This window comes from Rhinatrema bivittatum, chromosome 10, assembly GCF_901001135.1.
Source record: "Rhinatrema bivittatum chromosome 10, aRhiBiv1.1, whole genome shotgun sequence".
Taxonomy (NCBI): domain Eukaryota; kingdom Metazoa; phylum Chordata; class Amphibia; order Gymnophiona; family Rhinatrematidae; genus Rhinatrema; species Rhinatrema bivittatum.
In genome coordinates, this window is record NC_042624.1 from 66,356,639 (window position 1) to 66,369,750 (window position 13,112).

The 13,112-nt window shown below is 48.8% G+C and overlaps 1 protein-coding gene across 5 annotated transcripts in view; it reads left to right on the forward strand.

Moving 5' to 3' along the window:
- ABL2 (ABL proto-oncogene 2, non-receptor tyrosine kinase) overlaps nucleotides 1-13,112 on the forward strand; it is a 146,766-nt gene that overhangs the window by 98,536 nt on the left and 35,118 nt on the right. For all 5 annotated transcript variants that reach the window (XM_029618314.1, XM_029618317.1, XM_029618315.1 and 2 more), the window contains exons 2-3: nucleotides 2,465-2,635; nucleotides 3,758-4,053. In XM_029618314.1, coding sequence (XP_029474174.1) covers nucleotides 2,465-2,635; nucleotides 3,758-4,053 — 467 coding nt within the window. The remainder of the gene's footprint in view (nucleotides 1-2,464; nucleotides 2,636-3,757; nucleotides 4,054-13,112) is intronic.

Below are 13,112 nucleotides of genomic sequence, written 5' to 3' on the forward strand. Positions count from 1 at the left end.
TTTAAGATTATCTTGGACAAAAAAGGCTTTTATAGTATTTTGTCACACCTAAAAAATTTGAGGTGTTAATTTTTGTTTTGCAAATGCCAAACACCTTTCTAGCTCTAATTCTTCAATTTTACGATGGATGATCATAATTTCCTGAGTGGTGCTGGGCACACAGGTAGTATTTGAGCTGTTCTGGATGCCACTTTTGGCATTTCCTGCTCTGTGTGTGGTACGGAAAGTGATTTGCTATAACGGCCTTTGGCCAGTGGATGGCGTGTTTTGCTCAGTCTTCTCTCGGGGAGAAGGAAGGGGCCTAGTGCTGTGTGTCAGGGCTGCTGATAGGGGTATGTACTTTTAAAAGCAGCAGCTCGGGTGTCCATGTGTAGTGCATGCCGCTGTTTTCTGTTGACTATCACTAAACCTAAGTTGTAGTTCCAGGTTGTCGTCTTCCATAACAGTAATACAAATGAACCTGTAATTCTTTTGTGGTGAGGGTTTTTATGGAAATCATGACAGAGACCTGAAGAGATTAGTTACAACACTGTGACTAATGGGGAGCATTTCTTTGAGCTCAGGTTGGTATTGCTTGTTGGAGCGTCAGCTGGAAATCCTCCCTTGCGATGGAGCCACTTTGTGGATTTGATCCTTTTCCACTCTGGAGCCCTCATGTTGAGTTGTCATGCTTGGTATTTGCTTGACTTCACTGTGTGAAAGTGGTGAGGCATGTACTGGAATACCTTGTACGTCGGTGCCAGAAGACCACTTAGTGTATCAAAGGGGGGCATTGATAAATGCAAAATGTTCTTTTGCCTTCAGTATGACCTCCGATGAATGATTCACTGTAATGGAATGCAAATCTCATACAATTGGTTTCAGGGCCTCCACTGATGATCAGGGTGATCCTTGTCTAGTGGTGGCCGCTCCCAAGAGCTGCCTCTTGAGTTTCTGAGTAGGTATTACCGTGCAGTCGCTGAATGTGTGTGGTTTTATTTTTTAACCACTGTACAGAACAGATAGGTGCTGGATGTCCACAGATATCAGTGATACTGTCCCTGAGGCTCTGAAATCTGCTCTTAGCATGGGCTCTTCCACAGGGCTAGCATTAGTTTTTAGAAAGATAAATTAAGAAGTAGCATTAGACAATTATTTGGCAGTTGGCTTCATGTTTGTTTATAAACATTTGATGTTCTGCCTTTTTTTTTTTTTTTCTTTCCCCCAAGGATGGTCTCAAGGCGGATTACAGCAAATTTTAATCAACAGATATTCGAGCAATTTACAATTAGAGTCAGAATTTACAGCTAGAGAAGCAGTGGGAACCCATTTAAGCAAAATCCTGCTTAGTGCTGGGAATCTACGTCACAATTAAAATTCAGGACCTGATAGTCATGGGCTGGGCCAGAGCCAGGGAGAAGAAGGCTTGGGTGGCTGCTGCTGCTGGGACCTATTGCTGAGACATAAGGGAGAGAGAGAGGGAGAGGGAGCAAATTACCTGGAGGAGATGGTAAGGGAGAGGGGGGGGGGGGGGGGGGGGAAACTAAAAACAGTAAAATAACCAAAAGAAAAAAGCAAAAAAATGTTTCTCCTAAAACTTTCTGGCTGGTGCCTGAGTTTCTAAATATTTTTCCTTCTCCCTGTAATCCTGAATTGTAATACCTTCTTAGGGAGATAATGGAATTGGGTTTTGAATCTGATTGCTTGCCTTTTCAAATCCAAGCTGAAGGTAAGTTGAAATCAGATGCAGCAGGTACTTCCCTGCTCCACAGGGCTTGTAGTCTAAAGAGCTAATATAATAAACCACGCTAAAATCGGAGTTACATTTTAATGTGGGTTATTTTATTCCAGTACTAAAAACTGGCATCCCTGCAGGATGCATGAAACTAGCGACATGCCAATAGACTAGGAGAGGAGGAAAAAAGGCTTTAAACTGAATAAAACATGTATTTGACGCATGATCCATTTGCATGTCAATCCTCACTAAAGAAAACATAAGGCTCAGTGGGACGCCACGTTCAATAAAGTACCAGGGTAGTGGGCTGAACCCCCCCTTGCTCCCACCAAAATAAATACTAATATATATTAGTAGCCAGCCCTCAAAATTCCAAAGACCCCCTTCTGCTGTGGAACTCCTAGGGGACCCCCCCCCCCCTCGGAAGAGAAGCTCCTACCTGCTCCCACCGTCAAGCCCTGAGCTGTAACTCAGCTTACAGTGGAGGGACCAATGCGGCCATGAAAGAGTGAATAAATTAATTTTAAATGAGTTACCACTCAGAGCTCGACAGCAGCCTGTGTGTGGGAGGTAAGCAAACCTCGTATCTTCATTAATGTAAATTTTCAATATGCAGTATGTACTTATTTCCAGTCAAGGAAGCTGTGTTCTTATCTTTTGTTAAAAAAAAATTATGCAGATAAAATATAAATAGCAACTTGGAGCATATGAATTGAGATTCGTTTTCCTTTTGTGTTCTTTGGTTCCCAGAGGCTCTCCATCGCCCCTATGGCTGTGATGCTGAACCGCAGGCACTCAATGAAGCCATCCGCTGGAGTTCCAAGGAGAACCTGCTGGGGGCTACTGAGAGTGACCCCAACCTCTTTGTTGCACTTTATGACTTTGTGGCAAGTGGAGACAACACCCTCAGTATCACCAAAGGTAAGGTAGGCCAAGGAAGGAAGAAAACTGGTATTGAATATAGAAGGGATCACTTTTGCTGTACCCTGATATTGATGCAAAACAAGTGTCTTTAAAAGGTATTCAGATGACTCGGTCATAGAGTGCCCTTCCTGTTTTACTCAGTATTAAGCTCTTTGTTGCTTTGCAGGTTTCATTCAGGATTCATTTTTTTTAATATAATTTTTTGTTTGGAATAAGAAGCATGATTCCCCAAAGCCTCTCTTCTGCTGAGGCTGTGTGCACAGGGTAGCACTGGTATAGGATTTTGATGATGCAGCCCAGTAGCCGCCTGGTTTACTTTGATCCATAAAAGTATCAGTGACTAATTAGGGAGGGCTAGATTTCCCACTTGGTAAAGTAGATAACAGCTTAGGAGTGCTGCTGCAGCCTCCATCTTAGCAGCACTTTGAGCAGAGGTGTCCTATCAGGCCTGCTCCCTTAAAAGTGCAGGGACTTGTGGACTGGCGGCATTAGCAGGGTCGGATTTAAGATGACTGTGACCTTAAACAGAGGACAAGGCAAGGGGTTCCCTTCCGATTGGAAAGCAGAGAGCAGCTGAAGGGAGTCCCAGTTTCGAACACCTTCATAATTTGGCACCAAAGGCATGTGTCTCTGTAGACTATGCCTAAATTCAGTCATGGGCATTAGCACTATAAAATAGAATAGCTGTCAGCCTGGCCTTGAGCTTTTAGAGGGGTGAATGCGATGGGATGCCATAGCACAGGAAACTGTTGCCATGAAGGAGGAAGAGGAGGGGCACCTAATGGGTAGATCCAGCCCCCATAAATTAGGAAGAATACAAAGTCTTTAACTTTTTGTATTCTGCCTCAGGGATGAAATAAAAACTGTAAAGAAAGAGGAAACATTTTTTGTTTGATTGCGTTCTGGTTAAAAAGAAAACTATCATTTCTAATGCTTTCTCCCTGGCACAGTGCAAGGAATGAAAAGTCCCCAAGGTGCCTTCATGCACCACAGCAAGGGGCAACAGCAGTTAGAATTGCAGAAAGCTTGCAGCTGGTTTGGCTGAGAACTTGCATGCCCAAGAATTGTATCCTGAGTAAAATTTTCTATTTCTTCTTTTCCATGCCTATCCTTTGACAGGTGAGAAGTTAAGAGTCTTGGGTTACAACCAGAATGGAGAGTGGAGTGAGGTTCGCTCTAAGAATGGGCAAGGCTGGGTGCCGAGTAACTACATCACTCCAGTGAGCAGCCTGGAGAAGCACTCCTGGTACCATGGCCCTGTGTCACGCAGCGCAGCAGAGTACCTGCTGAGCAGTCTCATAAATGGTAGCTTCTTGGTGCGGGAGAGCGAGAGCAGCCCAGGCCAGCTGTCGATCTCGCTGAGGTACGAGGGCAGAGTCTATCACTACAGGATCAACACTGCATCAGACTGTAAGGTAAGCTTGAGGAGGCAGCTCAGAACCCAGTTTCTTTTAGCGGGATAGGAAAAAGGAGTATTAAAGTAGCTTGAAATCCTCCATGTTTTTCTGGGGGGTTTTTTTGCTTTGTTTTTTAATTTATCTTTCTCAGCATTCAGACAGGTTAATCCATGACCAGTGGGTTATGTACCTCTACCAGCAGATGGAAACGGAGCAAAGATGACGTCACTGCACTGACATCCCGCCAGTATTCTCTGTCTCCAGCAGATGGTGGACATTAATCTCCTTTTTCTTTTCTCAACAAGCAATCCCCAGTAGGGAGATGCATCACACACCGCTTCTCCTGAGGAGATACCTTGTGGTCCCTCCCTCAGTTGAGTTCAGTCAAGTGCTTCGGTCCGGTAGCTGGTTTTCTAGTGTGGATTTGGCTGCCAGGAGAGAATCAACTGAGAGGCTAGTGGGTGCAGGAAGCCGAGCATGTCGTAAAGGCATATTCTCTCTTCTCCCGCAGCCAGAGACTGACTCTATACTTGGTCGGGATGGGCTGAGCTCAGGTAAGGGGATGAAAAAAAATAAAATAAAATAAATACATGAGAGGGATAATTTTAGGGATTCCTCTTCCCCTCGCTGGTCTGGTTTTCGAGCCTCAGCACACTTGTTCCCGCCTCTGTGAGGGGTTTGGAGAGTCGCGGCAGTTTTGGCGGTTGAGCAGCCTTTTGGCGAGGCCCTGCTCTCAGGCTTCTCTGAGACGCCGTGTGGTAGGCCCTGATGGCATTCACACGCCTCCTTCAGCGCAAATCTGCCACGAAACTGACTGACATCGGTTCGTGCCTTTGTATCCAGGCTGGGGTGTTCATCTGGACCGCATGGATTGGGTGTCCAAATTTTGGGGGTCAGTAGTTCGAGCATTCATCGGATCCTAGTGCCTAAGCTCTTTCTCCATGAGAGAGTACACTCTTATAGGACGTACTATCTCAAATATGGGTGTCCTATCTGGGCTTGCCTTGTAAGGATGTAGAGTTGGACGCACGATTGTCAGATGCTTGTTTCTAAGCATGCTGCTAGTGGATGGTCTTATCCATGGTGCTGATAGCAAAGAATCCTAAGTGCCTTGTGATTTGCACTGCTTGCCATGTTAGGGTATCACAGCTGGGTGTCCCCTCTAATCTTGTCTAGCACTGCCTGGAGGCTCAGGAAGAGTTGTCTTCCCGCTGATTTGGCTGAGCCCGGCCCTTCCCAGCAGGATGCAGGAATGGGACTGGAGAGGATCTGTCAGAAGTTTTGCCTGGTTTTGAAGCTCCCCTAACTGGAATTTCAGCAGGGGAGGACTTTAGTGTGCACCACTCTGACGCCCTCTGGTTTTGGTATGGATCATTCTGCTTTTTTCTTGGATGGAATTTTTTCAAGGGCTGAAGTCCCTTCTAATGTTCGGTGGAACCGTCCAAACCTGGAAGTTCAGGATCACAGGCTGCGGAATCCCACAAATCTGGTGCCACTAGTTAAATCCCTGAATACACCTTGGCCTGCTGCGGGTTCCTTGGGGACCCCACTGGCTTGGATGATGAGGGCGAAATCCCTTCAGGTTTGGAGTCATATAGATGGGTCGCCTGCTCTGGCACTCCCAGAATTGTCAGTGACTGGGATGTCAAATGTTGGGTCCATGTCTGAGCCAAAGAAGTACCATTTTAGTACCTTGATTGGCCTTGAATGGGGCATTGAAGAAGCTAATTTTAAAGGGGGACGAGCCTTGGTAGGGCTGTACCCCTGGATCAGACAACGAGAGAGAGCAGTTGTTTTTTCTGAAAGTGGATGTGCTGGTGTGTGCAGTCTCCAAGCAGATGATCTTTCCTGTAGAAGGGAGAGCTGCACTGGAGGATGCGCAGGGTAGGATAATTGAGGCTATCCTTATGCAAGCCTTGAGGCGATGGCAATGAATTGCAGTTAGCCTCTTGCTGTTCCCTTGTGGCTCGCGCTTGTTTCTTATCTCAGGAAGTCGATGAGACTGGTTTGAATACCAGGGTAATGATGGAACCAGCAGCTGCCTTTTTGCGGATTTGAGCTAAGCCTTGGTCCATCCCTCTGTTAAAGGGGTGGCTTCGGTGTTAGCGGCCAGGCATCTGCTGTGGCTGAGATTTGGTTGGCTGCTACAATTTCAAAATCTAATCTTATGAAATTGCCCTTAAAGGATCACATTTGTTCTGGGAATGAGTTGGAGTAAATGACCAATAGATTCCTTGTTTGCCAGAGGATTAAAAACAGGCGCCGCACTCTTTCGGCACAAGGGGCTGTGCTAGGGGTTCAGATGTTTTTTTGACCATACAGAGGAGCAACCTTTCAGAGGGCTCAACCTCTGAGTAGGTCTCAGTAATTTCGGCTCAGACAATCCAGTCGGGCCGTAGACTTGGGTGGCGATACATCCCAACTCACCTCCTAGAACTGGAGATAGGGGTTCACCTGTCTCCTCTTATTGGAGGTGGGACAAGATCAGGTCAGACCAGTGGGTTCTGGAGGTAAGGGATGACCATGCTCTGGAGTTCTGCGTTCCTCTGAACAACTTCATGATGTCTCCCTGAGACTCTCCAGAAAAGAGGCTGGCAGTGGAGGTTACATTGTCAAGGCCTCTGAGCTGATGGGCCATGATTCCACTGCTTAAGTCACAAGAAAGTAGGGCCGTTATTCCATTTATTTTATTGTACCCAAGAAGGAGGGTTCCTTTCTCCCCATCCTGGTCCTAAAGTGAGTCAATAGTCATTTTGGGTGGCTCATTTACACATGGAAACCTTATGCTCAGTGATAATGGCAGTACAGTTGGGGGAGTTCTCACAGGACAAGCAGGATGGTTGTCCTCACAAATGGGTGACATCGAGGATGGAGCCCACCACGGAAAACTTCTGTCAAAGTTTAAACAGAACTTTGACTGGCCCCTACTGGGCATGCCCAGCAAGGCACTGACCCTGCAGCCAGCAGGGGTCTCCCTTCAGTCTTCTTTTTTCCGCGCAGCAGTTGCCACGCGGTGAAAGGAGCTCTCTTACCACGTTCCTGACAGGAATTCGGTTTTTTTCTTTCCGAAGAAAATTTGCCCCTCAGGGGTCTCCCTTCGACAAATTTTTGTCACCTCCGCGAAAGCCGGTAAGTTTTTTGCCGATTTTCATCGACTGCCGTCGATTTTGGCCCTAGAGGCCTGTTGGCACTTACCAATCCCGCGGCTAAATTTGGCCCTAGGCCATGGCGACGGGGTTCCGTCGTTGTCCGGATTGCACCCGGACTATGTCAATCACAGATCCCCATCGGGTCTGTGTTCTATGTTTGGGAAGTGAGCATGATGTCCTGACTTGCACTAAATGTGCCCTAATGACACCTAAGGGTCGTAAAGCCAGGATGGAGAAGATGGGGCTCCTCTTCCATGCACCCACCCCAACGCCATCGATAGCATCGACGTCATCGGAACCGGCACCGTCGAAGTTGCACCACCATCGTCAACCCTCCGGTGACCGTCCTCCACCGATGACTTCTCGGCCGTCGACTCCTGTCCCCTCCCCGGATGGGCGAGGAGATCGGAAGGATAAGCATCGCCATCGACGGCACAAGTCTCGGCCCGTCGAGGATCCACAACCATCGACCTCTGAACAGGCCGAGCCACCGACGAAAAAGCCTCGGTCAGACCTGGCACCGTCCATGTCTCGTTCGCAGGCACCGAGGAAACCCTCACCCTCCCGGGGTGCGGGGGCCGTGATCCCACCGGTTACGGTGGTACTTCCGGCCCTGCCTCAGCCTCCCTCTCCCGTCGAGCCGGGTATGGTTACCCCTGGTCTCCGGGCAGAACTGGACCGGCTGGTCCAGGAGGCCATCGAGAATGCGATGCGAAGATTCCAGCCTCCACCGGCACCGCCTCCGGCACCGATTCCGGCACCGCCTCAGGCACCGACCTCAGCACCGACTCTGCCACCGAGGAGGGAACCGACCACCGAGCCTCTAGTGGAAGCGTTGGCACCGATACTAAATCGTATGGAGGCACTCATGCGCGCCCTTCCATCGGTGATTCCAGTAGCACCGACTACACCATCATCTCCGGAAGGACATTCATCGACAGGAGAACACCGTTCCGGATTCCCCCCGTCCGGTGTCGTTCCATCGGTGCCTTCACATACCTTTCCACCGATTTATCCTTCGGCTCCATCGATTCCAAGATCGGCACCGATTCCATCGGTACCCCCGAAGCCCTCGATGCCGTTCACAGTTCCGCTTGCAGCACCGATTCCATCGATGCCTTTGGATCCTCTACCAGGTCCTTCAGGACTGCAAGCCCTACATGATCCTTATGATACCTGGGGTGATGATACATCTTCAGATACAGATTTACCATCCCCACCATCTCCTACAGAGAGTAGAAAACGATCTCCTCCTGAAGATCTCTCCTTTATAAATTTTGTAAAGGAGATGTCAGAAATTGTGCCTTTTCAGCTGCAATCTGAGACCGATGACAGGCACCAAATGATGGAGCTGCTCCAATTTCTGGATGCCCCAAAAATCATCGCTTCCATCCCCATTCACCAGGTATTTCTGGATCTTTTAAAGAAAAACTGGGAATCACCTTCATCTGTGTCACCAGTTAATAAAAAAGCTGACTCAACATACCTCGTTCAGTCAGCACCAGGATTTCAGAAGTCTCAACTGGATCATCGCTCTGTTGTAGTTGAGTCTGCGCAAAAGAAGGCCAAGCGCCTAAAACCACACTCTTCCACTCCCCCTATCAAGGACAACAAATTCCTTGATAGTGTGGGCAGGAAAGTGTATCATGGGGCTATGTTGATATCTCGCATAGCTTCATACCAACTTTATATGACTCAATACAACAGAGCTATCCTTAAACAGATGCAGGACTACGCTGACACATTACCGGACCAATACCAGCCACAGCTTCAAGCCCTCCTTCACAAAGGATTTGAAGCTGGGAAGCACGAGATCAGAACGGCCTACGATATCTTCGATGCTTCCACGAAAGTCTCAGCTACTGCCATCTCAGCCAGACGTTGGGCTTGGTTAAAATCATCCAACCTTCGCCCAGAGGTCCAGGATCGTCTAGCCGATTTACCCTGCTTGGGGGACAATCTGTTCGGAGAACAGATTCAACAGATTGTGGCGGAATTGAAGGATCACCACGAGACGTTGAAACAACTTTCGTCTGTTCCATCTGAGGTATCCTCCAAACCACCACCTAAGAAGGACTCTAAAAAGTCATTCTTTCGGCCACGTCGTTATTACCCTCCGTCGACTAGGCCTCGTCCGGCTCGATCCTCCACCAGACCTCAGCTACGCCAACCTCGGAAACAAAGACCTGCTGTAGCCCCACCTCCCGGGCCTGCGGCAGGCCTTTGACTTCCCGATACGGAGCACATGCCATATCCCACTCCCCCACATCCCTGTAGGGGGTCGTCTGTGCCACTTTTTGCAGCATTGGATACGGATTACCTCAGACCAGTGGGTGCTGGCAATTATCGCACAGGGTTACCACCTCAATTTCATAACTCTTCCGACAGACTCCCCGCCTCTTCAAGCATGGAGTCTATCCAGCCACTTGACTCAATTACAACAGGAAGTATCCCTTCTTTTGCAATCAAATGCTATAGAACCTGTCCCTCCCTCTCAACGAGGCAAGGGATTTTACTCCAGGTACTTCCTAATTCCAAAAAAGTCAGGAGGGCTACGTCCAATTTTGGACCTTCGGGCCCTCAACAAGTACCTTCAAAAAGAAAGTTCAAGATGGTAACCCTGGGCACGTTACTCCCTCTGCTGCAAAGAGGGGATTGGCTATGCTCCCTCGACCTCAAGGAAGCTTATACCCATATTGCGATAACACAATCCCATCGCAAATATCTGCGGTTTCTAGTAGGCCGCGACCATTATCAATACCGAGTACTACCTTTCGGTCTGGCATCTGCTCCACGAGTCTTCACCAAATGCCTCGTAGTTGTAGCAGCATTCCTCAGGAAGGAAGGTGTCCACGTATACCCCTATCTGGACGATTGGCTAATCAGGGCCTCCACCCCTCAGATTGCCCGGTCCTCCCTACAATTGACAATCAACACACTCCTTTCCTTAGGGTTTCTTGTCAATTACGAGAAATCTTGCTTCGTCCCATCTCAAACCTTATCTTTCATTGGGGCAGACTTGGACACCTTACAGGCAAAGGCCTACCTTCCGCTTCAACGGGTCCAAACTCTCATGTCCCTAGCTCACCAGCTCCAGTCTCAAGATACGGCCACGGCTCGCCAGTTCCTCATTCTCCTAGGACACATGGCATCCTCGGTTCAAGTCACTCCCATGACCCGACTAGCCATGAGAGTAACACAATGGACTCTACGACACCAATGGATTCAAGCTTTTCAGCCTCTGTCCTCCATAGTCACAGTCACACAAGCGCTGCGCCTATCCTTAACCTGGTGGACGACTCAGGTCAACCTCCTTCAGGGCTTACCCTTTCTTCCACCGGATCCGCAAGTAATCCTAACCACCGACGCTTCTCACATCGGTTGGGGAGCCCATGTGGACAACTTTCAAACCCAAGGGTTATGGTCCAACGAGGAAGCCGAACACCAGATCAATTTCCTGGAACTTCGAGCAATCCGCTATGCGCTCCGCACTTTCAAAGATCATCTCTTTCATCAGATAATCTTAATCCAGACGGACAACCAAGTGGCCATGTGGTACATAAACAAGCAGGGAGGCACAGGCTCCTTCCTTCTGTGTCAGGAAGCTGCGCAGATCTGGGCGGAAGCCCTCTCCCACTCCATGTACCTCAGGGCCACTTACCTGCCGGGAGTAGACAATGTATTGGCAGACCGGCTGAGCCGTGTCTTCCGACCGCACGAGTGGTCACTCGATCCTCTGATAGCGACCTCTCTGTTTCACAAGTGGGGTTCTCCCCGCATAGACCTCTTTGCGTCCCCTCAGAACCACAAAGTGGACGATTACTGCTCTCTCATTCGGAGCCAGCACTCTCGGCCGAGGGATGCATTCTCCCTCAAGTGGACAACCGGTCTGCTCTACGCATTCCCTCCACTTCCTCTTGTGTCAAAGACTCTCGTGAAGCTACGCCAGGACGGAGGAACCATGATCCTGATAGCACCTTACTGGCCACGCCAAGTATGGTTTCCAATACTCCAGGATCTCTCCATCCGCAGGCACATTCCTCTGGGAAAGGACCCGCATCTGCTCACTCAAAACGACGGATGCCTCCTCCATCCCAACCTCCAAGCCTTGTCCCTGACGGCATGGATGTTGAAAGGTTAGTCCTTCAGCCTTTCAACCTTTCAGATTCCGTTTCTCGAGTCCTGATAGCTTCACGAAAGCCTTCCACAAGAAAGTCTTACTCATACAAATGGAAAAGGTACACATCATGGTGCACTTCTCAGTCCCTTGATCCCCTTTCCTGTCCAATCTCCAAATTCTTGGACTATTTATGGCATCTCTCTGAATCAGGTCTTAAAACCTCTTCCATTAGGATGCATGTCAGTGCGGTAGCCGCCTTCCATAAAGGTGTACAGGGTGTCCCTATTTCAGTACAACCCCTAGTAACACGTTTTCTTAAAGGCTTGCTCCATCTGAAGCCACCCTTACGGCCTCCGGCCCCATCCTGGGACCTTAATCTGGTTCTTGGTCGTCTAATGAAACCTCCTTTCGAACCTCTGCACTCCTGTGAGTTAAAGTATCTCACATGGAAAGTGTTATTCCTTTTGGCTAGCACTTCAGCTCGCAGGGTTAGTGAATTACAGGCCCTAGTTACCTATCCGCCTTACACTAAGCTCCTGCAGGACCGGGCGGTACTCCGCACTCACCCTAAATTTTTACCTAAGGTAGTTTCTGAGTTTCATATTAATCAATCCATCATACTACCTATCTTTTTTCCCAGGCCCCACTCCAACTCTGGAGAACAGACCCTGCATACCCTAGACTGTAAACGGGCTCTAGCCTTTACCTAGACCGTACAGTTTCTCACAGGAAGAGCACTCAATTATTCGTCTCTTTCCATCCTAACAAGTTAGGACAACCTGTGGGTAAGCAGGCTCTTTCCTCCTGGTTGGCGGACTGCATTACTTTCTGCTATGAGCAAGCGGGCATCCCTTTTCAAGACCGTGTCAAAGCACACTCTGTGAGGGCCATGGCTACGTCAGTGGCACACCTTCGATCGGTGCCGCTTCCTGACATCTGCAAGGCTGCAACCTGGAGTTCTCTCCATACCTTTGCAGCCCACTATTGTTTGGACAAAGCTGGAAGACAGGACTCCATCTTCGGCCAATCTGTCTTGCGTAACCTTTTTCCAACGTGATGTACCAACACCCTTCCACCTTCCCGGTAGGGTGCGGATGCCCTTTACCAAATTCCACCCCAGTTGTAGTGCCTGTTGCACGTCGTTGGGTGCATTTGGTGCAAGTCAGGACATCCTCAGCTCGGTACTCACCCATTTGTGAGGACAACCATCCTGCTTGTCCTGTGAGAAAGCAAATGTTGCTTACCTGATGTAACAGGTGTTCTCACAGGACAGCAGGATGTTAGTCCTCACGAAACCCGCCCGCCACCCCGCGGTGTTGGGTTTTTGTTTTTACTTTCTAGGCACTGCCTGTAGCTTTGAACATCAGACTGAAGGGAGACCCCTGCTGGCTGCAGGGTCAGTGCCTTGCTGGGCATGCCCAGTAGGGGCCAGTCAAAGTTCTGTTTAAACTTTGACAGAAGTTTTCCGTGGTGGGCTCCATCCTCGATGTCACCCATTTGTGAGGACTAACATCCTGCTGTCCTGTGAGAACACCTGTTACATCAGGTAAGCAACATTTGCTTTTTCTTACATCTCTGGATTTGTCAAAGGTGTATCTATGTATTCCCATTTGGCTGAAGCATCAACTGTTTCTGTGGTTCACTGTTTTGGGACGACATTATCAGTTTTCGACTGCTACCTTTCAGTTTGGCCACCATGCCCAGGATCCTTCTGTAAGGACTTGATAGTGGTAGCAGCAACGTAGAGAAAGGGTGGTATTCTGGTCCACCCGAACCTAGAAGTTTTGATAATTTGGGCCACTGTTGGA